Consider the following 26,160-nt stretch of genomic DNA (forward strand, 5'->3'; position numbering starts at 1 on the left):
CAACTGTCTCGCTCCCATACCCCTGTACTCTGTAGCCCCTAGGATCAATGTCATGTTCTCCTACCTAGTTGGGACCTGTTATCTTGGACTTCCATGATTAAATAGAAATTCCTTCAACCAGAATATCTCTTTTTGTATATATTTGCCAGCTTAGTAGTTCCACTTGATTTATTGGTCAACAGATATCACCTTGAATAAAGAGCATGAAAGATCATGCAGTTATAAAAGCAGCCAAAAGAATAACAAAGCAGTTTTATCAGCAAAAGAAGTCAGACATTTAGGAAAGCAAGAAATGACTAGAGTGTCTACTGCAAAGGAGGAAAACCATACATTTTTGCCAACCTCCTTCTTTTATCTAATTGTCGGTTCTTTATATAAATCATAATTGATTTTCCAAAACACTCTTCCTGTTTTATTTTTGGGTACCTTTTGTGGGGAAAAAAACACTGACCAGGTTCTTCATACTGTTTTTGTTAAGGCTTTACCTAGCCCAGCATTCTCTCTCATCCTTCAAAACATGATGGACTGGTTGAGAAGATTTGATTGATAAGGCAAGGTATACTTTGAGACTCGAGTTGATTATCTTCTTAGAACAGTTTAATTGACTCAGATGAATCATTTTAATTTTTAAGTTAAATTTGATAGAACCAATAAGTATCTTAAATAGTATGACATCTAATTACATTTTTATTTAGTGTTATAGAAAGTTGTAGATAGATTTGTGTTGATGATTCTGGGCATTTATGTGGTAAGCTGTGCTTAAAGTAATGGCCCCGTAAGAAATATTAAAACATCTTAACCTTTAAGCTTTGATCTTCTATAAAAAGCAGTTGACTTTGTGTGGGATGTTCAAAATAATGCAAAGAACACGGCTGTTTTTCCTTAAAATTCAAAAACCTTAGTATTTTTAAAAAATAATAACTAGTAAATAAATACGATTTTACAAATTTTCATTTCAGTTGCTTTTGCCAAGAGTAAGTTATTTGACGTTGGTAACTGACAAAGTGAAAAAGCACTTTCAGAAGGTTATGAGACAAGAAGACATTAGTGAGATATGGTTTGAATATGAAGGCACACCACTGAAATGGTGAGTGAATTTTTCTGCATTATTAAGCATTAAGTATATACTAGCTTTAAAAAGGTATAGTGTGCCCTGAAACAATTGTAAAAAAGTTCTACGAGGATAGACGTCATTAGTCTAGCTCATACAATACATGAAGTTTAGACTTATTAGAGTACGTTATTGAAAATATTTCTGCCTTCTGTTTGGATGCATGGATGACTGGACAGCTTCATATATTTTTAGCAATAGATTTTTATATGGTACAATAAGAATATATTTGGTTATGGGCTATTTTCAGACATATTTAAAACTCCCTTATGAAAAGTCATCTCTTGACGCTATTCAGTTTTATTTCTGTCACCAAAATATTTATAACATCTTTATATACATGATTACCTTAAGTGGCATTCTTCATACTGATTGCCATATTTAGTTGACCACTATGTCAGAAGCACATCTTAACTAGGCTTAGTTGAGTATTTAAAATATACTGATTTCCTTTTTACGTGAAAAATAAGTTTGATGTTTTACATTTTTAAGAAGAGCATTGAACTGATAAGAACAGATACTACACTAATCCCAGCACTTCGGGAGGCCGAGGCTGGCAGATCACCTGAGGCCGGGAGTCCGAGACCAGCCTGACCAACATGGAAAAACCCCATCTCTACTAAAAATACAAAATTAGCTGGGTGTGGTGGCGCATGCCTGTAATCCTGGCTATTCGGGAGACTGAGGCAGGAGAATCGCTTGAACCTGGGAGGTGGAGGTTGCGATGAGCTGAGATTGCGCCATTACACTCCAGCCTGGGCAACAAGAGTGAAACTCTGTTGCAAAAAAAAAAAAAAAAAAAGTATTGAAATCAAATCCTAAACCTGGGCTTATCTATGTACAAATGATGTTTTTTTGTACTTCCTCTGTTATTGGGAGTTTTATTCATTGTGCTTCCAAAAATATTTAATGAAACTGGAAATTACAGAGCGAAGAATGTAAAAAAAAAAATAGTTCAAGGTATGCTGGATGTTAATGTTGAAATGCTGCCATTTGGATACAGTTGAATGAAAAGATACAGGCTAAGACAGATTTAAATGAAACATGAAAAATACAAATTGATTAAAAATGGACTTGCTCTCTGAATTGGGGAATATTAAAATGAGTTTTTGAAAGAGCTTTAGGACAAATGAAAGGAAGCTAGTTAGGTGTTTAATAAATGCAGCTGATGTGAATCAGAGGACTTTATTAGCAAGGAGAGAAATTTTGGAACTCACCTTGTGCTGATGAGATCCCAAGAATGAGTAAATTTTTCATAATGGCTTACAAACATGCAAGGTTGTATTTTGGGTCCCGTCTCTAATCCTTTGAGGTGGTTCTGGGAAGTTATGACACAGTTGTCTTGTTACAGCATTCTTTCTTTAAGTCAAAACAATACTGAGCTTCATGATCATGTATCAGTCTCCTCTGACTCTTCTTGAGTAGTTCTAGACATCACGCAGCATAGATAAGGTGGCAATGTTTTCCATTTTTTATTTCTCAGGAGAATTGGAGGTTTTGGAAGGGGAAGGTGGCTTAAAGGAAGTGTAAATGGAGTAACGATTATTAAATAGAAGAGTAGAATGACAGGATGGGGGGGAAAGAGTGTGGGAGAGTAGCAATGGGGTGTATGTATGCACTTGACATTTCTATCTGCAGTTATTTACGTTGTATTGCATTATATGTATTACAGATTATCTCGAGATTTTGTGTGACTAGCGGGGCTTTTCAGTTTTATTGTAAAGCAGGATTTCTCAATAGGGTCACTATTGACATTTTGAATTTGATAATTCTTTGTTGTGGTGGGCTACCCTGTACATTATAGGATATTTAACAGCAGCTCTGGCCTCTTCCTACAAGTGCCAGTAGCACTTCCTCCAGTTTTGATTATCCAAAATGTTGCCAGATGTCCCTGAATGGAGGCAGAACCGCCCCCAGTTGAGAACTCTGGAAAATTTGGGAAACCTCAATTTAGCTTGTAAAGTAAGTGATTGCTAAGTCATCATCTTTCAGTTGCTGTTTTATTCTGTCCCTTGTGGTGATTATTCTTGTATTCTATATGGCTTATATTTTATAGGTTTATGGGTAAATAGTGTTTGGACCCATTTCTCCTTGTCACTGCAGAACAATGATTTTGGCTTAAACATTATTATACCATGTTCTTTCTTTGTCAGTATTTATCCCTTTGGAAAGTCTTTTATTAAAGAGTGGAGTTCTTTTCCCTTTTGGAGAGCTTATGTGAAAGCAATTATATTCAAGTATCTTCATGGTAGTTTTGGGGGTGTTAACTCTTTATGTGTTATATCAATTCCACAGTTATGTCATGCTGTAAGCTCATTATAGCTAATGACTTTTGATACATCTTTTCCTTTAGTGTTTTTAAGTACTCCATATATATGAGGCGTGAATAACTTCCAGAGGCATAAATGTAATCCAGGACCTCTGGGCTTAGTCTTGATCTTCTCTCTCTTTGCTTCCAGTAATATCAGTTTTCTCTTATGTTAAAAAAAGTCTCTTCCTGGAAATAGGCTATCAATATAAGAATATCTGGCATTTAAATAGTGGGTTTCGCAAAATAGGATGGTTTTGTGAATTTCCATCAGTGTAGGAAAGCAGCTACCACTGAAGTGTTGGAAGACTTGGACTTTTGAGACCACACAAGCGTCTTAAGGATAGAGAAGCATTTATTTGAGTTGGATAATAATGTCTTTCCTATATTTATTCTTTGGAGTTTTAAATAGGTTCAGGTAGGAAAGGAAATTAGTCGCCAGTTAAGACAACTCATAAATGAGGGAAGAAAGAACAGAAATTGATGTTTCTTCTCTTCTTTATAACCTTGTCACTGATTCTGTCCCCTAATTCAAATAAGTCTGTCTTTTTCATACAAGGTGACAATTCTCAATGGCAAGAAAAAAACTAGAGTCCTTGATAATCATGACTTCCATCATACTCAGATGTTAAAAATATGACTTTATCTTCCTTTTGGTAGGACATAGATGAAGAGTATGGGGGCTTTGTTTTTTAAACAAATGCTTGGTTTTAAAGAGTCTTTTAAGAAATAGTACATATAGTAAAATTAGTTATAGATAATAGCAGAATGGAGTATTCTTAAAACAAATTATTTTTCCTTTACTGTTAATTCTTTCTTACTATTCTTTGTTCATCTACTTGGCTAACAGACTCTCTGAGAAGGGAAAAATAATCCCAAGCATATAATTAATGTGGAATAAAATTCATCTTTTCTTTTTTTTTTTTTTGAGACGGAGTTTTGCTCTTGTCGCCCAGGCTGTAGTGCAGTGGCATGATCTCAGCTCACTGCAACCTCCGCCTCCCGGGTTCAAGTGATTATCCTGCTTCAACCTCCTGAGTAGCTGGAATTACAGGCTCCTGCCACCACACCCAGCTAATTTTTGTATTTTTAGTAGAGACAGGGTTTCACCATATTGGCCAGGCTGGTGTTGAACTCCTGAGCTTACGTGCTCCACCTGCCTGGGCCTCCCAGAGTGCTGGGATTACAGGCATAAGCCGCCACGCCCGGCCAATTCATCTTTTTTAGAGTATGGTTTGAAGAGATTTTAAACAATTGTGTACCGTTGTATAGCTACTAACAAAATCAAGATGATAAGATATTTAATTTCACAAAATTCCCTGGTGCTCCTTTACAGTTACCTCTTCCTTCCCCCAACTCACAGCAATTACTGATCTAATTTCCCATCTCAGTGGTTTTACCTTTTTCAGAATGCCGTATAAATGGAATCATGTAGTATGTAGCCTTTTGTGTCTGAATTTTACCTCGAGTAATGCTTTTGAGACTCATCCTTTTTGCATGTATTAGTGGTTTTTTCCTTTTTTTTGCTGAATAGTATCCCACTGTATAGTTGTACCACAAATTGTTTATTCATTAACTGATGGACATTGGGTAGTTTCCATTCTGGCACTATTTTGAGAAAAGCTGCTGAAAACACCTAGAGGTCTTTCTCTGCCAAACCACATATATTGTAAAAGAGGAAAATTTAATTTTGTTTTCCGAATGTTCCTTTATTTTTTATTTTTATAATTTAAAAAATTTTTGCTATGGAGTGCTTCACAAATTTGGGTGTCATCCTTGTGCAGGGGCCATGCTAATCTCTGTATTGTTCTAATTTTAGTATATGTGCTGCCAAAGCGAGCATGAATGTTCATTTTTAGTATGTGGAAAATGTGATTGATTTTTGTGTTCTGCAACCTTGCTGGACTCACACACTAGGTCTAGGAGTTTTTTTGGTAGATCCTTTGGGGTTTTCTATGTAAACAGTCTTGACATCAGCAAATAGAAATTAATTTTTCTAATCTGTAGGCCTTTTATTTCTTCTTCTTCTTCCCCTTCCTCCTCCTCCTCTTCTTTTTCTTCTTCTTCTTCTTCTTCTTCTTCTTCTTCTTCTTCTTCTTCTTCTTCTTCTTCCTTCTTCCTTCTTCCTTCTTCCTTCTTCCTTCTTCCTTCTTCCTTCTTCTTCTTCTTCTTTCTTCTTCTTCTTCTTTTTCCTTGGATAAGAGTGGTGAGAATGGACATCTTGTGGGTTCTTAGTTTTATGGGGAATATATTAGTCGTTCACAATTGTCATGAATGGATGTTGGATTTTTGTCAGATGCCTTTTCTGTGCTAATTATATGATTGTATCACTTTTCTTCCTTAGCTTGTTGCTATAATAGATGACATTTGTGGATTTTTGATGTTGGACCAACCTTGTATACCTTTAATAAGTCCCATTGGTCACGGAATGTAATTAGTTTTATACATTGTTGGATTCAGTTTGCTAAATAATATTTTGTTGAGGATTTTTGTGTCTTATGTTCATGAGAGGGATTGTATTTTTCTATTTTTTCGATTGTCTGATTTAGTATTAGGGTTATACTGGCTTTATAAACTGAGTTAGGAAGTGTTCTGTTCTGATGTATTTTCTGGAAAAGATCGTGTAAAAATGCTGTTAATTCTTTAAGTGTTTGATAGAAATCTCCAGTGAAACCACTTGGGTCTGGAGGTTTCTTCCTGGGGAGCATTTTAATTACTAATTCAATTTCTTTGATATATATATAGATCTACTCAGCTTGCCTATTTCCTCTTCACTGAGTATTGGTAGTTTATGGGTTTTGGGGAGTTGGTTCGTTTTTTTCTAAGTTGTTGAATTTATAAACATAGAGTTGTTTATCATATTTCCTTATCAGTGAATGACTGTAGGATCTGTAGTGTTGTCTTCATTTTTTTCAGCTTTGTTAGAGGTTTACCAATTTTGTTTATTTTTTTTGAAGAGCCAGTGTTGTGTTTATGGATTCTTCTCTACTTTTAAAAATTTCCGATTTTGTTGGTTTCTGTTTTTTGTTTTTAATAATTTTATTCCTTCTGCTTGCTTTGGTTTTGTTATTTTTTTCTAGTTTCTTGAAAAGGAACTTAGGTTATTTTTTTGAGTTCTTACCTTAATTTTTTTTTAAATTGTAGTAAAATGCATGTAACAAAATTTACCATCTTAACCATGGTAGTGTTAATTACACTCACAATGCTGTACAAGCATTTAGTGTTACAGATGTCTATTTCGGCCGTGCTTTAGTGTAGTTCATAAATTTTGATATGTTCTGTTTTTGTTTTCATTCAGGTCTATGTGTTTTTAAAATTTTCTTTTGAGGCTTTCTTTTGGAACCTTAGTTTTTTTTTTTTAGAAATGTGTTTAATTTCCACATTTAGTGGTTTTTCTGTTACCTTAATTAATTTCTAGTTTGAGTCTATTGTAGTAAAAAAAGAGTGCACTGTAATTTTGGATCTTTTAAATTTGTTGATGTTCATCTCCACTCTTGATTCCCTTATCATCCAGCCTCTGGATTCTGATTCTGTCTTCTAAGTATGCCTTAAACTCCCTGCTTTGTTTTTTGGGATTCAGACGCATCTGATTTCTCATATGGATTGTTTTAGTAACCTCTTAATTTGTCTTCCTGCTTTTAATACTATTACTTTTAGTTTGTCTTCCCCAGTGCCATAATTTTCTTTCTGAAATGCAGATCTAACGTTGTTATTCTCCTCAAGAACCCTTTTCTGATGACTTATCATCTACAGTGTAAAGCCAAACACGAAAGCATGATGTGTGTGTAAGGTTGTCCATGATCCCACTTCTTTCCAGGTGTACTAAGCTACTTGTTTTAATGAATATTGGATAATGTTTTGGGCTTCTGTTCCTTTGCTCATCTTCTTTGATAAATCATTTTTGCTCTTTCTAGCATCCTTTGTTTTGGTTGTAATTAATTATTCATTCATATATTCCCTCCTTTAGCTCATACTTCTAGCTTAACTGTGACCTTTTTTTATGGTTCTTTTTAGCCCAAAGTGATCATTTCTACCTTTGTGCCATCTCTACACTATATGTGTACTTTCTATATTCTTGTCATGTTATAACTGTATATTGTAACATAATGGTTATTAAGGATGCTGACTCTGGAGTCAGAAACCAGATTTCAAATCCCAGTTTCATCACTTACTAGTGGTATAACCTTGGGCAAGTTATTTGACCTTTTTTTTTTTTTTTTTTTTTTTTAAGATGGAGTCTCGCTCTTTTGCCCAGACTGGAGTGCAGTGGCGCAATCTCGGCTCACTGCAACCTCCGCCTCCCGGGTTCAAGCAATTCTCCGGCCTCAGCCTCCTGAGTAGTGGGGATTACAGGCTCCCGCCCACCACACCAAGCTAATTTTTGTGTTTTTAGTAGAGATGGGGTTTCACCATGTTGGTCAGGCTGGTCTCAAACCCCTGACCTCGTGATCCACCCACCTCGGCCTCCCAAAGTGCTGGGATTACAGGCGTGAGCCACCGTACCTGGCCCTATTTGACCTTTTTGTATCTCAGTTTTCTTATCTGTAAAACAGCAATAATAATGGTACCTTGTACTTCTGTAAGTTTGAAGAATTAAGTGAATTAATATGGGTTAAGTATCCCTTATCCAAAATGGTTGGGACCAGAGTGTTTCAGATTTCAGATTTTTTCAGATTTTGGAATGTTCGTATTATATACTTAAAGTATTCCAAATCTGAAAATTGGAAATACAAAATGCTTCAATAAGCAGTTTCTTTGAGCATCGTGTCAGTGTTAGAAAAGGTTCAGATTTTGGATCATCTTTCTTTGTACTTTAACCAGTAGCACATAGGAGGGGATAAGCAAATGTTTGCTCAGTGAAGGAATGAATGAATTTAAATTTGCCCCTTGCTTTTATTTAGAAAACCGAGACTCAAATAAGTAAAATAACTTGCTCAAATAGGTAAGTTAGGACCCAGATTTTGAGAGTATCAGTTCAGGGCTCTTTTCACCACACCTGCTAACATTTTGTTTAAAAACTTTTCTCCCATCTTGTCTGTTCTCTGTAATTGCTTATGTCAGTTTGTCCGAATTAGAATTTAAAAAATTTAAGAACAGTGGTGTACTTATAATGAATACTCCATACATTTGTTGTTGTTGATTTGTAGATAGCTTACAAGGAGGTTTTGTCTGATTAGAGCTTTATCTTTGTATCTTTAGCTTTTAAAAATTACATGGGAAATGGAAAGTGCTGGCCTAACTCAAAATAGAGTCTCTTTCTTCAGACAGATGTTAGTCAGCAGAGGGTGCTCTAACATTGCATTTTGAGGGGTGAGGTGTCTTATTACCACAACTGGTGTTCACATTTTATATTTGTTACTTTTATATTAGAATTAATTTAAAAGAACAGTTCTTGGTCTTTCTGAAGAATACTTTGTAAGTAAACCCTAATTTTGGTTTAGATCTTAGACCTTCAAGCACAAAATTGAGAAAAAGCTTCTCATTTTGTCAACTATAAAATAAATAACTTTAGTGGGAAGTTTTACTCTGTGCAAATTGACTTACTGTCAGGACAGGTGGTGAAAGGAAGAAGCTGAAATTACTTTTTGAATTGTAAAAAAATATATACTCGGGCTGCATAATTTTGGTCAATGATGGACCGCATTTAGGATCGTGGTCCCAGAAGATGATAATTCTGTATTTTTACAGTATCCTTTCTATGTTTAGATGCGTACGTACTTACTGTGTTACAGTTGTCTAGAATATTCAGTGTAGTAACGTGTTGTACAGGTTTATAGCCTAGGAACATTAGGCTACACCACATAGCCTAGGTATGTAGTAGGCTATGGCATCTAGGTTTGTGTAAGTACACTGTGATGTTTGAACAGTGAACGAAATTGCCTAACAATGCATTTCTCAGAACATATCCATGTTGTTAAATGTCCCATGGCTGTATTGACGTTGATCTTAAACACAGACGTGATAAAATGACTCAGAATTTAATGCTCTTTGTGATTTCAAAAGTAAATTTTAGCAAAATGCTTTAGTGAAAACGTGTGTATAATTTTTTTAAAAACATTTAACATTTTAATCATAAATGCTAATAGATTCTTCTGTCTTATTTCCAGTCTTTTTAAGGCTGTGAATTTCTGGAACTTAACCCATTTATGCAGGAGGTTACAATTTTTTATGTGTGAGAAATCAGACCTTGTCAATGACCTTGAACAGTTTACATAACTCCCACAGGCTTAGTGTTCCAATAATGGAACACTAGGCATAAAGGGGTTAACAATATTCTGTAAACTAGATTTTTGAAATGTGACTTACATAGCATTTTATATATATGGTATCCCTTCATTATTTTTGAACTTTTTCATATGTAAGAATAAACTTAAAAAGCTGTGAAACACATTGCTACTCTATAGTTGTTTATGTTTGTCCCATATATAGTGTAAGTCAGTATTCACAGCAATCATCAAATTACTTTGGTTTGCATTTGTAGTTACATGCTTGCAGTTACAATGAAATGTAATTCTGTTTCCAGTGAATCAGAATGCAGCAACTTTCCGAATAGGAGGCATTTATTTTCGTGACATGAACTTGGGCAGTACTTCTCCAGTACAGGGAAAATTCTTTTAGTGCTGATTTTAGAATACTTGTATTAGTTTGCTATCTGAGTACAGATATTTAGACTAGAATCATGTTCCTTCTGAGAATATCCATTATTGCTACACCATGTGCCAATGTGCACACGTGCACACATAACACACATATAAATGGAGTAATGAATAAAAAAAGAAAAAGCAAAGAAATATTAAAATATATTCATTTTGAGAATTGAATATGGAAGACAAGAGCAATGTAAAGAAGAAAAAAAATAAAGTGTAAAAATAGACCTAATACTATTCTCATGCAGTCATTTTCTGTAGGGCAATACATTGAGCCTTTAGCTAGTTGGATCCTCTTATTTACACAGAAAATACAGTTCTGGATAAGAGTTGGTGTTCTGTATCCATGGGTTCTGCATCCATGGATTCAGCCAACCATGGATTGAAAATATTTGGGGGAAAAAGCAATAACTAAAATACAACAATAAGAATGAAACCACAAAAAGCCCAATATGGTTTAACAACTATTTACATAGCACTTACATTGTAACAGATATTATAAGTAATCTAGCAATAATTTAAAGTATGCAGGAGAATGTATGTAGGTTATATGCAAATACTGTGCCATTTAATATAAGGGATTTAAGCATCTGCAAATTTTGCTATCCAGCTGGGTCCAGGAACTAATCCCCCACACATACCAAGGGCGGACTGTATTCCAGGTTCAAATCCTTATTACTTCCTTTTCTATTAAGTTTAAGTTAGATGGCAGAAGTAGCAACATAATAGCCAATAGTTACATTATGATTTACTTATGGTGTATGTGGTTTCTGTGTTGTGGGTTAGAAACCTCCTCACAAAACTGTATGTAATATCTGTTTAGAAGAGTTGTACAAATTAATACTTTTGAAATCCTTAATGTAAATAAGAATAAAGAAACTCAATACCTTTAATTTTTGCCAGTTCTGTTTTCTTTTATAGATTTTCTTGAATATCAATAGATTCATCAGAAATAAGCAATCTGGGAACCAGTGAATTCAGATAGCATATTTGTTTGGAATCAATATCTTTATATGAAAATAATTATAACATAAAAATTTGTATTGAACCACATGTTAATTATAGAATTTGACAATAGAAATAAGTAAATGGTTATTTTACTCCTAAGTTTTTCTGGTTCATTTTTATTTAAAAAAAAATCATTACAGGATGATTATTCATTTTTATAATATTTAGAATGTTTTTATGTTAGTACTTTATTTATTTATTTTTTTTTATGGAGATGGAGTCTCCCTCTGTCACCCAGGCTGGAGTGCAGTGGCAGTATCTTGGCTTACTGCAACCTCCACCTCCCGAGTTCAAGCAGTTCTCCCACTTCAGCCTCCCAAGTAGCTGAGACTACAGGTGCATGCCACCACGCCCAGCTAATTTAAATTTAAACATAATTTAGAGGAAGTCTATGTTTACATTTATCTCTTAATTCTTAATATACCAAGACAAAGGAGTCATCATCATTTACCATCTGGGACCAGTGAAATAAAAAGTTTTAAGATTTCGACAGGGTAGGGCCAGGCACAGTGGCTGATGATTGCATAATCCCAGCACTTTCAGAGGCCGAGGCAGGTGGATCATGAGGTCAGGAGTTCAAGACTAGCCTGGCCAACAGAAACCCCATCTGTACTAAAAATACAGAAATTAGCCGGGTGTGGTGGTGCATGCTTGTAATCCCAGCTACTTGGGAGAATCGCTTGAACCCGGGAGGTGGAGGTTGCAGTGAGCCAAGATAACACCACTGCATTCCATCCTGGGCAACAGAGTGAGAAGAAGTGAGACTCTCTCTCAAAAAAAAAAAAAAAAAAGATTTTGACAGGGTCTCACGCTGTTGAGTACAGATCATGCCTGGCTCATTTTTTTTTTTTTGTATTTTTTGTGGAGACAGGATTTTGCCATGTTGCTCAGGCTAGTGTCGAACTCCTGGGCTCAAGCAATCCACCTGCCTCAGCTTCCCAAAGTTCTGGGATTACAGGCATGAGCCACCATGCCCAGCCTCAATGAATTTAAGAAAAATATATATATATTTATTATATATATAATATATATTTTTATTATATATAATAAATATATTTTTATTACATGTAATATATATTTGTTATACATAATATACAAAAATATTTTTGTTATATATAATATATATAATATATAAATATTTTTATTATGTATAATATATAATATATGTATTTAAGTCAGTTTCCAAATAATTTAGAGAAGCTAGAATAAAGGAATAGTGTATAACAACTTTATAAGAAATTTTAATACAGGTTTAAATACACAGATTTACATTTTCATTTCATATTTTTCTAGTTTTAAAGGTATCTAAAATGGTCAGCATCCCCTGAATGCAACTAATTGCTCATTAATTTTTATATGTACAAATATACCTCTGAGAGGTTCTGGCTTATTACTTCTGGCCCTTCTTGCTTCTAATAGTGTTAATAATACTTGAAGAAATCTATAAACCCTTTGCCAGCTCATGATTTCATTACAAAATATTTTCTTTTTTATGTGAATCAACACCAATTAGACTGAGCAGTCTAGAACTTTTTTTCATTTCTATGTGATCTAATTCCTTCAGTCTTCTTTGTATATAAATAGACCTTTTGCATTTGCCCACTATCAAAGAAATTTGAGTTTATAAGTAACATAAAAGACGAAATAATATTGTCACACGTTCTTTTAGTAAAATGGAATGGTCCAGGTTTTTGTCATAAAATATCATGTAATGAAGTTTTTTCTGTTGATGACTAAGCTGTTAAGATTATCATACGTTCCTTTTTGTCCTTAGAAATATATTGTTCTTCTATTAGTTCTTGAGCTATGTAAAATTTGATATCGTCTAAAGACTCAGAGTTTGAGATTTCACTTAAATGATCAATTTCACTATTGTCATTAAAGTCCAGAGTATTGCTGTTTCTCTTTCCTTTTTGTCCTGATTTGTCTAATAATTGTGAAACATCTTCCTCTGTCAAGTTTTTTTCTCTGCCATTATAGGTAGAAAATGAGAAATTTGGAATTTTCAACTGTGTTAATGATAGCTAAAAACTGATTCCAGAATGGGGTCTGCTTTCTTTTTTCTTTTTTCTGAGACTGAGTCTCTCTCTGTTGCTTAGGCTGGAGTGCAGTGTCGCAGTCTTGGCTTACTGCAACCTCAACCTCCCGGGTTCAAGTAATTCACCTGTCTCAGCCTCCTGAGTAACTGGAACTACAGGTGCATGCCACCACGCCTAGCTAGTTTTTGTATTTTTAGTAGTGATGGGGTTTCACCATATTGGTCAGCCTGGTCTTGAATTCCTAACCTCAGGTGATCCACCCGCCTCAGCCTCTCAAAGTGCTGGGATTACAGATGTAAGCCACTGTACCCAGCCTAGCCTGCATTCTTGTTTTACACTTTCTTGAAAGATGTTTCAATACTTTAGGCAACACAGTAAGAAAATGAAAGAAGGGTACATTCTTCTATCATCCTTCTAGGCATCACGTTATTTTTTCAATTTCTTACTGTTTTAGTCTCTTATTGGGAATAATTGACAAATAATGATGAAATAAGTTCCAGAGTGATGAAATAGTAAAATGTATAGGAAACAATAAAATCAGTAAGCCCCTAAAATATATCTTAGATTTATAAAAGGGTCCAGTGGCTCCATATAGTAATTACTACATGGAGTAAGTTTTATCTTTTTTTTTTAAAGTGAGTTTTTTCTGTTCTTTGGAATACCTTTAAGAGTGAATAAGAGTCATGAAGTATCAATCATTAAAATAGTTGGAACTGCTCAAAAAAGAAACTCAGAACCTAAAATTGGCTCCATTGGATCTTTATGTTGTACCTAGGGTTAGTCTGTGGACTTCTTTGATTTATGCATTCAGCAGCTATTCATTATGGACTTTGTTCAAGATTCTGTGTATTTACAGTTTTCTCATTTTTTAAATATTGGGGGTAAGAAATAATTGATGATTGAGTCTTATGTTTAACTTGTATTCTTATCCAGATATTTCCTTTAAAAGTTATTTGGGCTGGACACAGTGGCTCATGCCTATAATCTCATTACTTTGGGTGGCCAAGGTGGGAGTATTGCTTGAGCCCAGAAGTTTGAGACCAGCCTGAGCCCAGGAGGTCAAGGTTGTAGTGAGCTCTGACTGCACCACTGCACTCCAGCCTAGGTTACAGAGTAAGACCCTGTCTCAAAAAAAAAAAAAAAAAAACTTGATTTTATATTATAGATTACTTTAAGATATGATATTTGGTTTAGAATTTGCTTATAAATTTACAAAAGTGTTTCACATATTTGTTAATGGCAGGGAATATGTAAAACACTGGATTGTAGTAGTTTTATGTGATCTCAAGTGAATCTTATCTAATAGATTGACTCTTTATTTTGCTTAGTGGAGTTCTTTGTAATTGTATTTTCAGTGCTGTTTAGAATCTGGAAAGCAATATGGTGTCACTTTTGAAATTTTAAGTCTTTTTAATGAAATCCAAGTAAATAAAACTTCAGTTAAGTGCCTACATTCGTCTTTAACCCTGTTGCAGATACCTAAGAGAGATATTCTAAAAAAAAATAAATCGAAGACATTAAAGGGTCTGTTTTGTAAAAGTATGAGGTATTATTTTAGAGTTTGTTCAATTTTAATACTTCAGAGAGAAGGATCAGAATTGGATTAAATCTATGACTTGTCTATAGTGCTATATATGTATATATATATGTGTGTGTGTGTGTGTGTATATATATTTTTTTTAGGTTTTGACTGAGGTGAGAGTTTTTCCTGGTTCTATAGTTTTCTTCAGTATTATTTTCTGGATATGAAAGGATTGATTAGAGAGAAATTTAAGGGTTCTTATTAAGAGATATAATGTATATAAGACTAAAAGTACCCCCACTGTTTTATTTTTACCAACAGGGCATTCATCCTAAATTCTTTTTTTTTTTTTTTTCTCGAGGCAAGGCCTCACTCTGTCGTCCAGGCTGGAGTGCGGTGGCGCAGTCTTGGCTCACTGCAGCCTCTACCTCTCGGGCTCGAGAGATTCTCCCACCTCAGCCTCCTGAGTAGCTGGGGCTACAGCTGTGTGCCATCATGCCCGGCTAATTTTTTTTTTCTTTCTTTTTTTTTTTTTTTTTGTATTTTTGGGTAGAGACAGAGTTTCACCATGTCAGTCTCAGGTACTGGAACTGTCTGCAACTCCTGACTTCAAGTCAAGTGATCCACCCGCCTTGGCCTCCCAAAGTGTTGGGATTACAGGCTTGAGTTACTGTACCTGGCCCATCCTAAGTTCCTACCAAATAAATACATGATCTCTAGAAACTGATGACTTTCCCATAATTATGTACAAGTAAGCAAGCATAAATTATATATATACAATTATATATATAAACATATATATATGTTTTATATATAAGCAAATGTACTGCTCCTTGCAGAGCAGGGCTATCCCATAGGCATTGTGCCCAGAGTAGCACAAGCATAAATAATATTAACTGACATTTGAATCTTGGTCACAGTTACTCATTTTGAGATAAATTTGATGTGATTTCAAATTTTGCAGCTCTTAAATCTAGGAGTAACTCATTAATAGATGATACAGATAAAGACAGGACTGTGTATAACACCAAGTAGTTTTATTTTTGCCTTGGTTGTGAGTACAGGTTGAGCATCCCACATCCCACAATTTGAAATCCAGAATCTAAGTACATTTACCTGTACATACATAGGTAAACATAGCACTGACATGACACTCAAAGGAAGTGCTCATTCCAGCATTTCAGATTTTCAGATTTGGGATGCTCAAATGGCAAGAATATGATGCAAATATTCCAGAATTTTAAAAAAAAAGCTGAAATCTGAAACACTTCTGATCCCAAGCATTTTGGAAATGGGATACTCAACCCGTATTATTTAATTCTGATTAACCAAGTAAGCTCATTTACTTTAGACTTTTTAAAAGGATGGCTTAAGGTTTGTCCATTGAAATCTACAACGTTTGTATTAGTCATGTTTATTTATTGCTAAGTAATTTACTTCACTGTGAGTAATGGTTATATTAGGAAATGTTCTCTTATTTTGGAACTTATTTTTTTTTAATTTAGAATTAGGTTTCAGAAGAATATTCAGTGACTTGGGAAAATGTTGACATTATATTATGTGAAAAAGGTTATAGTACAGTTTTAAAGGGTAGTCCTGATCTATATTTAGATATGTATGTATAGGTAAAGACTGGAAATTTATATGCTATAATGTTAATAGTAACCACAGAATAGGTGATTTGCATGCATTTTAGGTGCTCATCTTGGTTCTTACAGTTTTTAAAAATTTTAAGTTCTAAAAGTAAAAAAGATATTTAAATAAATTTACAAAAATCAACTGTCCTTTATGAATACTGGGATGACAATTAGATGCAGCAGTACTGTGACATAACAGTTCACACGGCTGATAAAGAATGCCTTTGCCCACAATCCCATTGTGCATATTGAGGTTTCTATGGGAATGAAGTGTTTAGAAGGAAACCACTTGATGCCTGGAAAGTAGATCATACTAGCCCAGGCACGTAAAAAAGAATGTAGCCTTTCTGTGATTTGTGGTTAAAGCGCCTGACATTTGGTGTTAAAATATGTGTTGGAAATTTATTTTGGAGTTGTAGTTATAACTTTACATATTTATTTTCTGAAAATATACTGTTTCATTTTTAGGCATTATCCAATTGGTTTACTATTTGATCTTCTTGCATCAAGTTCAGCTCTTCCTTGGAACATCACAGTACATTTTAAGGTATAGTAAATTGCATTTCTCCTTTGTCCTATTTGTGATACATAGTAAACAGACTTCGAGTAGAATTTTCTTTTGAAGTGAAGTTATTTCTTTCTTTTCCCATGACACTCTTTTAGTTGCTAAACTTTGATTAGTATTTGTCTATAAGATACTTTTCAATTTTTTTCTAACTCTTGGCAGAAACACTTACACTTTTAATGTATGAACTGATTTTCTTTATTAGTGCTGAATACACTGTTTAAAATTTACGAGTTTTTGGGCCAGGCTTAGTGGCTCACGCCTGTAATCCCAGCACTTTGGGAGGCTGAGGTGGGTGGATCATTTGAGCCCAGGAGTTCAAGACCAGCCTGGGCAATGTAGTGAGACGCTGCCTCTATAAAAAATAAAATTTATCAAAGTTTTGAAAGTTGGTGTTAATTTTTAAAAGTCAACTAGGAACAAGAGAAATCCTGCATGTAGATGTGGATATGGAAGTACAGAGGGGACAACCTAATACTGTTGAGTAATTCTAAGGCTATTTTGATTGAATTAAGAGAAGGGTTAGGAGATGGAATTCCAAAGATTTGATCTACCTCTGTTTTGAGAAATGTTCATTCCTGTAGTTTTTAAGACCAGACTGAATTTAGTGTGACCTAATTTTGTCTCAATAGTTTGTGAAGTGCTGGTCCCTCATTCCCTTAGCCACCTTGCTTCTGCTCTGTTTCTGACCCCCAATTCACAAACACATTTGGTTTTTGTGATTGGAAACGCTTACGTTAATTGATCATAAACAGTGATTCATTCTCAAATAGCAATGATTCCATCATGTCGGTCTCTTACATTAGTTGATCACGAACAGTGATTCATTCTCAAATAGCAATGATTTCACCATGTCGGTCTCAGGTACTTGAACTGGTCTCGAACTCCTGACCTCAAGTCAAGTGATCCACCTGATCTCCTATATTTTATTGGAGAGAGGCATGTAGAGTTTGAAAAAGTCATTTACGTGTCTGAGTTTCTTTCCCGTCAGGAGTGTCCATTCATAGTTACTGCCCAAAGGGTGCTCATTCTTCTTATGATGGTTTTCCTTCCTGTTTTACTGAATTTGAGTTTGTGGGTCATTAGAGCTTATTTCCATGTACATTTATAATAATGTGCTTTGCACAATACCATATTATTAAACACCTTAGTTACCAAAGAACAGTATAGATGGAGCACATAGTGCTGGTATGCATGAATTTCACTCACCATGTTACATGCAAAGCAAGGAATGCTTGCATATACAACAGTTTTTAAGTTTAGAGAGGTGTGGAGATAAAAATACTTCAAACATATTAAGGGTAGGGGTGCTATATTGCCTAATGAGTCTTCTCTGTTAATGTTGGAAAATAATTCCAATAATTAGATTTTTTTGTGTGTTAAAAATAAACTCTAAAATACTTTGAAATCTAGATTAAAATACATCATAGCTGTCTACTTGTTTGTTTATTTATTCACTCATTCATTCATTCAACAAATGTGGAGATCCTTCTATGTGTCAGTTTCCTGAAACCCTTTCAATGGATTCTTCAGGTCAAAGCTGTTTTCATGATATAATAATATCAAGATGTTATTGGCCCTTCCCATTGTGTTAACATTTACACTGATATGCAAAAACAATCGTGTTGAAAACTGTGGGTGCCTTAGCACAAAGTATATGTGTATGTTCTCCCTGGGTGCTTGGCTGAGGCCTGGGTTGCACATGCATAGCTGATACTCTACAAGGTCTAGTAGAGAGTGAATGTTGTAGGGTTAAGAGTGGAACAAGATACTGAACGTCTTATGATGCTGGAAAGTGTTGGATTCCAGCTCATTCAAAGTGGAGAGACATTTGGCTACATACTGAGCAGTTACCTGAGATGCCAGAAAGACCATGATTTTGGAGTAAGGATCATACATTAGAGCAGGAGTTGGCAAATGTGGCCCACTGACTGTTTTTGCATGGCCTGTGATGTAAGAGTAGTTTTTACATTTTTAAGTGGTTGGAAAAAAATTTAAAAAAATATTTTGTAACATGTGAAAATTACATGAAATATAGATTTAGTGATGACCATAAATAAAGTTGCATTGAAATGCAGCCATTCATGGAAATTCATATACGTATTGTCTATGGTTGCTTTGCGGCTATGACAGCCTAGTTGAGTATTTGCAGTAGAGACTGTATGACCTGCACAGTGTTAAATATTTACTGTGTAATCCTTTACAGAAAGTTTGCCAATCTCTATTGCCAGTCTTTAACCCTAGAGTAAGAGTTGCTCTGGACTTGCCTTTTTAGGATTAAGGAGAGCTGCCAGTAAATTAACTGCCAGCCAGAACAAAACTTAGCGTTTTAAAGGAAGACAATATAATCTAGAATCCTTACAACATATTATTCACAGTGTCCACCATACAATCCACAACTACTCGACTTGCAAATAAGCAAGAAAATATGGTCCATATCAAATAAAAAAAAAATTTACTCTCAATAGAAACTGACCTAAGAGAATCCACATCTTGGTACTACCAGAAAAATGAATTAAAACAACTATTATAAATTCAGTAACTTAAGAGAAAAAAAGTCACAAAGTTGTAGAACTGTGTAGAAAAATATCTGAAATGAGGAATTTACTACATGGGCTTAACAACAAATTAAAGATGGCAGAAGTAAGGTTCTTTGAACTCAAAGACAGATCCACAGAAGTTACCAGTTTGGTGAACAGAGAGATGGAAATTGGTATAGAGAAAAAACAGAGCCTCTGGGATAATATCAGGCAGTCTGCGTGTAATTGGAGTTCAAGGAGAGGAGAGAGAATGGGTCAGAAGAAATATTTTAAAAAAATAATGGTTACACTACTCAGTGTCAAAGCTATAATCAAGACTGTGTGTGGGGTGCCTACAGAATGGGAGAAAATATTTGCAATCTTATACTATCTAATAGTTTAATATACAGAATATGGAAATAACTTGATAATAAAAAGATAAAAAAAAGAAACCCAATTAAAAATTAGTCAAAGAATTCGAATAGACATTTCTGTGAAGAAGTTATATAAATGTCCAGTAAACACACGAAAAGATGTTCAGCGTAACTAGTTTTTAGGGAAAAGCAAAAAAAGAAAAAAACAAAAAACCACACAATGAATTACCCCTTCACACCCTCTAGATTGGTTATCATCAAAAAGATGATGTACAAGGCTGGATGTGGTGGCTCATGCCTTTAATCCCAGCACTTTGTGGGGATGAGGCAGCTGTATCACTTGAGCTCAGGATTTCGAGACCAGTGTGATCAACATAACGAGAACTCATCTCTACTAAAATAATTTTTTAAAAAATAGCCTGGTGTGGTGGCATGTGCCTATAGTCCCAGCTATTTGGAAGACTGAGGTGTGTCCTGATCGCGTGTCTGCAACCCAGCCTGAATGACAGAGTGCAACCCTGTCTCCAAAAAAAAAAAACCAACAAAAAACGGTAACACATGATGGAGAGGGTATAGGCTTATTAGACCCTTCGTACGTTGCTGATGAGAATGAAAATGGTGTAGCCTTTTTGGAAAGCGGTTTACTATGTCATCAAATGATATACTTACCGTGTTACCCAGCAATTCTACTCTTAGTAATATTGCCAAGAGAACTGAATATGTAATTCTAATATGCAAAATATGGAAATAACTCGTGTCCACACAAAAACTTATACATGAATGTTCATAATAGGCAAAGCGGAAATAACCCAATGTCCATCAGCTGATGAATAAACAAAATACTGTACGTATCCTTACAATGGAGTATAATTTGGTCGTGAAAAGGAAGGAATTACTGATAATATGTTACAACCTTGAAAATATCATGTTAAGTGAAAGAAGACACAAATGACTGCACATTATATAATTCATTTATATTAACTGAATAAATACCTTTATGCCGATAAATCTGACAGATGGACAAATTCAATGAAAACACAAGTCGCCAAAACTGACATAAGAACATAAATGAATAGCTCTTTAATCTGCAAGTAAATTTGATTTGTAATTTTAAAAACCTCACAGAGTAAAACACCTTGCACAGAGAGTTTCATTGGAGAACTCTATAAAATACCTAAGAACTAGTCGGGTACAGTGGCACATGCCTGTCGTCCCAGCTACTCAGAACACTGAGGCGGGAGAATCGCTTGAGCCTAGGAGTTCTGGGCTGTAGTGTGCTATGCCAATTGGATTTCCATACTAAGTTTGGCATCAATATGGTGACCTCCTGGGAGCAAGAGACCACCATGTTACCTAAGGAAGGGTGAACCGGCCCAGGTCAGAAATGGAGCAGGTCAAAACTCCCGTGCTGATCAGTAGTGGGATTGTGCCTGTGAATAGCCACTGCACTCCAGCCTGGGCAACGTAGTGAGACTGTGTCTCTAAAGGTAAAAATAAAATGAAATAAAATGTTTAAGAAATAATATTACAAACTTTACAAACTTTCTTACTCTTTACAAACTTTTTCCAGAAATGAGACACCAACTTGTGTTAGAGGCCAGAATAACCCTGATATTGAAACCTGTTAAAGACATTAAAAGAAAATTATAAGCCAATATATTTCATGATCATGGATGCAAGAGCCTTCAATGAAGTACCATCAAATTGAATCTTGCAATAATTAAAAAAGACAGTACACACCATGATTGAGTTGAGTTTATCCTAGGAGTACAAAATTGATTCAACATTCAAATCTCAACGCATGTAGGCCAGGTGCAGTGGGTCGCGCCTGTAATCCCAGTACTTTGGAAGGCTGTGCCAGGAGGATTACTTGAACCTAGAAGTTCAAGACCAGCCTGGGCAACATAGGGAGACCTCATCTCTACAAAAAAATTTAAAAATTAGCTGAGCATGGTGGTGTACACCTGTGGTTCCAGCTACTCAGAAGACTGAATTGGGAGGATCGCTTGGGCCCCAGAGGTTGAGGCTGCAGTGAGCTGTGATTGTGCCACTGTGCTCCAGCCTGGGTGACACAGTGAGACCCTCTCAAAATAAAACATCTCAATCAATGTAAATCACAGAATAAAATAGAAAAATCAATAGATACAGAAAAAGTCATTCATTGACAGAATTTAATACCCATTTGTCATCAAAACTTATAGCAAGCTTAGGAATAGAAGGGAATTCACTCTATTTGACAAAGGATAGATATGAAAAGTATGAAAAGGCTACAATTAAAGTCATGCTACATGATGGTTTATTGAATGTTTTACTCTAAGATGAGGAAAAAGGCAAGGATGTCTGCTCAGTATAGGCACTTCTATAATACATTGTATGTGTTCTTAACTTTGCTTTTAAAAATTGTGCAATGAAAACTACTGGACTTACGGGGGAAAGGGTTAGGGGCACAACATCCACAAACTTACACTGACAAAAAAACAGGAACCTAGTAAAAACCATACCACAGTTTTAACAGGTAAAATGTATGAGAAATGCATAAATACTACAATAAATATGGCATTTCATGTTGCAAAGACTGGAAGTTTGCTTGCAGAAACGGATATAGAAGACTTGCGCCATGACAGGTGAAGTGAAAGGAGGATTTTCTGATATCGAACAAGAAATTGTAGCACCTGATGTAGATGAATACAACTCCTAACATGAATTGAAGTAGCTGGTCCATTTTGGAGGTGTGCACATGTGTGCATTGTATGTGTTCCCAGCTGATTAGTTTAGCTGGGTGAAATTTTCTGTTCACCTAGCATTTCTTGTGAACAATATTTACATATGCAACCATAAAATTCACATTATACTCAACTTCTTGCCTAGTAGTTGCTTTTAAACAAATGTGAAAATCTTAGTTCACAGAACATATATGAATTTACCAACAAACACATGAAAAGGCACTCAACATCTTTAGTCATCTTGGAAATGTAAATTAGAACCACAAAGAGACATTACATTACGCTTACTAGAATGACTAAATGAAAAAGATTGACAGTAGCAAGTTTGAGGACATGGAGTAACCAGAACTCATACATTGCTAGTGGGAGTGTAACATCATACATCATGTTGAAAAATAGTTTGGCAGTTTTTAAGTAAAATTAGAATATACACTTACTCTGTGACCCAGCATTTCTTTTTCCAGCTGTATACCCAAGAAAGATGAAGACATGTGTCTATAAAAGACTTGTGTGTTAATGTTCATAGCAGCTTTTTAAATAATAGCCAGTATGTGGAAACAATCCTAGTGTCTATTAACAAGTTTTTAGATAAACAGATTGTGGTGTATTCATTAAATGGCATGCTACTCAGCAACAAAAAGGAATTAATTACTGATATGTGCAGTAACAGGAATGAATCTCAAAAATATTATGCTAAGTGAAAGATACTAAGTTACACAATAATGCAGTTCTGTTTATATGAGATTTTATTACAGGCAAAACTAATCCAGTGTTATATGTCATTATCAGTGATTTCTTGGGAAGGGAATGAGGGAACTGACTGCAAAGGGCACAGAGGACGTTTTGTGGGTGATGGTAATGCTCTGTACTTGGGCTGACAGTTACTCATTGTCAAAACTCATTTTATTGTACTCTTGATTTCTGCATTTGACTGCATGTGAATCATAAATTTGACTTATTAAAAAAGTATTGAGAGAGATGAGGAATGGTGTCTTTAATCGCTTTCTAATTCCTGCTTTCCATCAGTGTTTCATAGTCACTCAGGAGCTTCTTTCTTTATCTTTTCATTTCATTCTTTTTATGAAAGCTCCATGACAGGGATAATTGAATGTTGTTTATGAATACGGTAACCTGAGTAGGCTATATGCTATTTTTTTTGCCATTTTTACTTCTGTTTAAATGTATTAAAGTACATATAGGATAATAACTTTGTAAAATCATGTTTGAATGTAATAATTATCTTAAATATTTAAGTCTTTGGAGGAAGTGATATTGTATAATGGTTAAAAGATAGGACTTGAGTCAAACTAGCCTTAAATCCTAGCTCCCTAGCAAGCTAAATGACACTTGTGACTTTAGATATTCCCTAACTTTAATTTTTTTATCTGTAAAATAGCAATAATAGTAATGTTTACCTCAAGTGTTGTGAGGATTAAATAAGATAATCCATATAAAAAGTTTTAATACAGTGTCACAGTAAGTGTTCAGTAACTGTTAGCTCTCATTATCTTTTTTTCAGTCGTTTCATTTACATAACTCTGTGTATGTCCAATGATCATTGCTTTAGCTGCCTAAAAGAACCAGTGAAGTTACAGAATGTAAATTTAGCTATTTGACTTTAAAATCTAGTTTTTAACAGCTTTATTGAGGTCTAATTGACTTATAGTAAGCTTTACCTATTCGAAGTGAGTAAGTTTATGCCACAATTTATATGTTCATTTACCTGTTGATGTTTAGATTTGTTTTCTGTTTGGGGCTGTTACAAATAAAACTATTGTGAACGTTCATGTAGCAAGTCCTTATATAGACATACTACTTTCATTTCTCTTAGGTAGATGCCTAGTTGTGGAATGGCTGGGTCAGATGGTAGATGTCTGTTTACTATCCTTAAGAAACTACCAGACTTTTCCAAAGTGGTTATACTGTTTTACATTTCTGTCAGTACTGTGTGAGGGCTCCATTCCACATCTTTGCCAATACTTGGTATGGTCAGTTGAAAAGCTATTTTTCAGATTATTACCCTTTGATGCCTTTTCTCATGTTGTTATAAAACACATAAGAATTATTTGGGAAAAGTACAAAATGGGCCAAATAGCTAAAGATTTTTAAGTTAAATTTAAAAGTATTTTGGGTTATTTCAGTGCTAGGAGATAGTTTACTAGAAATATTGATAAACCGGGGGATATAGTTCTCTTTTAAGAGGTTAATTTTGTAATGTGTGTACCTGTTTTATATGTGTATTTTTTCCTTTGATAGAGTTTTCCAGAAAAAGACCTTCTGCACTGTCCATCTAAGGATGCAATTGAAGCTCATTTTATGTCATGTATGAAAGAAGCTGATGCTTTAAAACATAAAAGTCAAGTAATCAATGAAATGCAGAAAAAAGATCACAAGCAACTCTGGATGGGATTACAAAATGGTAAGCATAATAGTGTTTAATTTTAGAATACCACTTTATAAAATATGATACAGCCATAACCCTGTGAGTAATTGATACATTTTAGAATTGGTGGTACAAGTTTAAATTGTAGCCTCTGTGCCCAGATTTGTGCAGAGGCTACTTTTAGTCATCCCTTACATTCTACTCTTTTGGTGTCCCTCTGTTCATGGATTCTCTGGCATTAGACTGATTGCTTAGCCCCTAACATATGGCATATGTCATATAAACTTGGGTTTAGCTTCTGAAGGAAATGCCATTACTCTAGGGATGTGGTCTTTGATTCCTCAGGCGTGACCCTTCTGTGGTCACGATGGAAAATTCTGGGTGCGTACAAAGATACCTCCACATGTGTGGGGATTGAACTCCAACCTCTGATTTCTCAGGACAGTAGACTTGTTTTGTGCTTCAATTCCCTTTCTCCTTGGTGTGGTTTAGAAAATACTCCGAAGGAAAAAGCTAAGTGGAATGTGGTGGTCATCTCTGTATCCCTCATGTTTTGGAGAATTTAAATAACTCTGTGATCTTGCCTGCATTGATCACCCTCTAGTGTTTTCAAACGATTGTTTTATGTACAGATAGTCCTCCCTTTACATGGTTCCAGTATGCATGAATTTCAGTTACTGTGGTTTAGTTAAGTAACACCAGGTCCTCAACTGTATAGTTCAAATTTCAATTACAGTGGTATATTGACTGCAGATAATTACATAAAATGCGAACTTTGTTGCTAGTTTAGTCCAGGAATCATTACATAACAACAGATGAGCTTATGATTAGTGATAAATTATGTCACTTCTTTCCATATCTGTCAGTGATTGGCCTCTCTATGTCTATTATTCATTTCACCCACAGATAGCAAAGCATGTAGTTGTGGTTGCCTCCTTGTCTCCAGCAATAAACCCATGTAACATTTTATAAAAATCGATAATTGAAAAAGGGAATTGGCCAAGAGAGATGTAAATCCAACAAAGAAACAAACTGATAATGTTGGGAATGAAATTTGAATAGAAAGAAAGGGGGTTATGGAAGCAATAGCTGACTTTGAAAATGTTGACATGGCTGCCCTTCAAGAGACTAGATTATGCAGCCAGGGGAACTTATTGAGGAACTTATATGCAGTAAAGGTGAACTTACTGGCATGAATAAGGAAAGTAGTTGTGACAAAAGGATGAAGATGTCCCAAAGGAAGTGATGCTATAAAAAACTTCTTATTAAAGGAACTCGCAGGTATTTTATGACATTGAAATACAAATAGTAAAATGTTAGAAGT

At 34.9% G+C, this 26,160-nt stretch overlaps 1 protein-coding gene and 1 non-coding gene across 10 annotated transcripts in view; one reads left to right on the forward strand and one right to left on the reverse strand.

Annotated features, from left to right (window-relative positions):
• The window catches only part of ATG5 (autophagy related 5), a 135,006-nt gene that overhangs the window by 15,714 nt on the left and 93,132 nt on the right, over nt 1-26,160 (forward strand). For 5 of the 9 annotated variants that reach the window (XM_028847307.2, XM_001088300.4, XM_015137018.3 and 2 more), the window contains exons 3-5: nt 960-1,087; nt 16,741-16,819; nt 24,710-24,872. In XM_028847307.2, the coding sequence (XP_028703140.2) occupies nt 960-1,087; nt 16,741-16,819; nt 24,710-24,872 (370 nt within the window). The remainder of the gene's footprint in view (nt 1-959; nt 1,088-16,740; nt 16,820-24,709; nt 24,873-26,160) is intronic. The other 4 variants (XM_015137017.3, XM_077999639.1, XM_028847308.2 and 1 more) reach the window with 1 other exon arrangement.
• LOC114677798 (U6 spliceosomal RNA) lies at nt 5,151-5,262 on the reverse strand. Its single transcript, XR_003729245.1, has one exon. It is a non-coding gene; the product is annotated as a U6 spliceosomal RNA (small nuclear RNA).

The sequence above is a fragment of the Macaca mulatta genome, chromosome 4, assembly GCF_049350105.2.
Source record: "Macaca mulatta isolate MMU2019108-1 chromosome 4, T2T-MMU8v2.0, whole genome shotgun sequence".
Taxonomy (NCBI): domain Eukaryota; kingdom Metazoa; phylum Chordata; class Mammalia; order Primates; family Cercopithecidae; genus Macaca; species Macaca mulatta.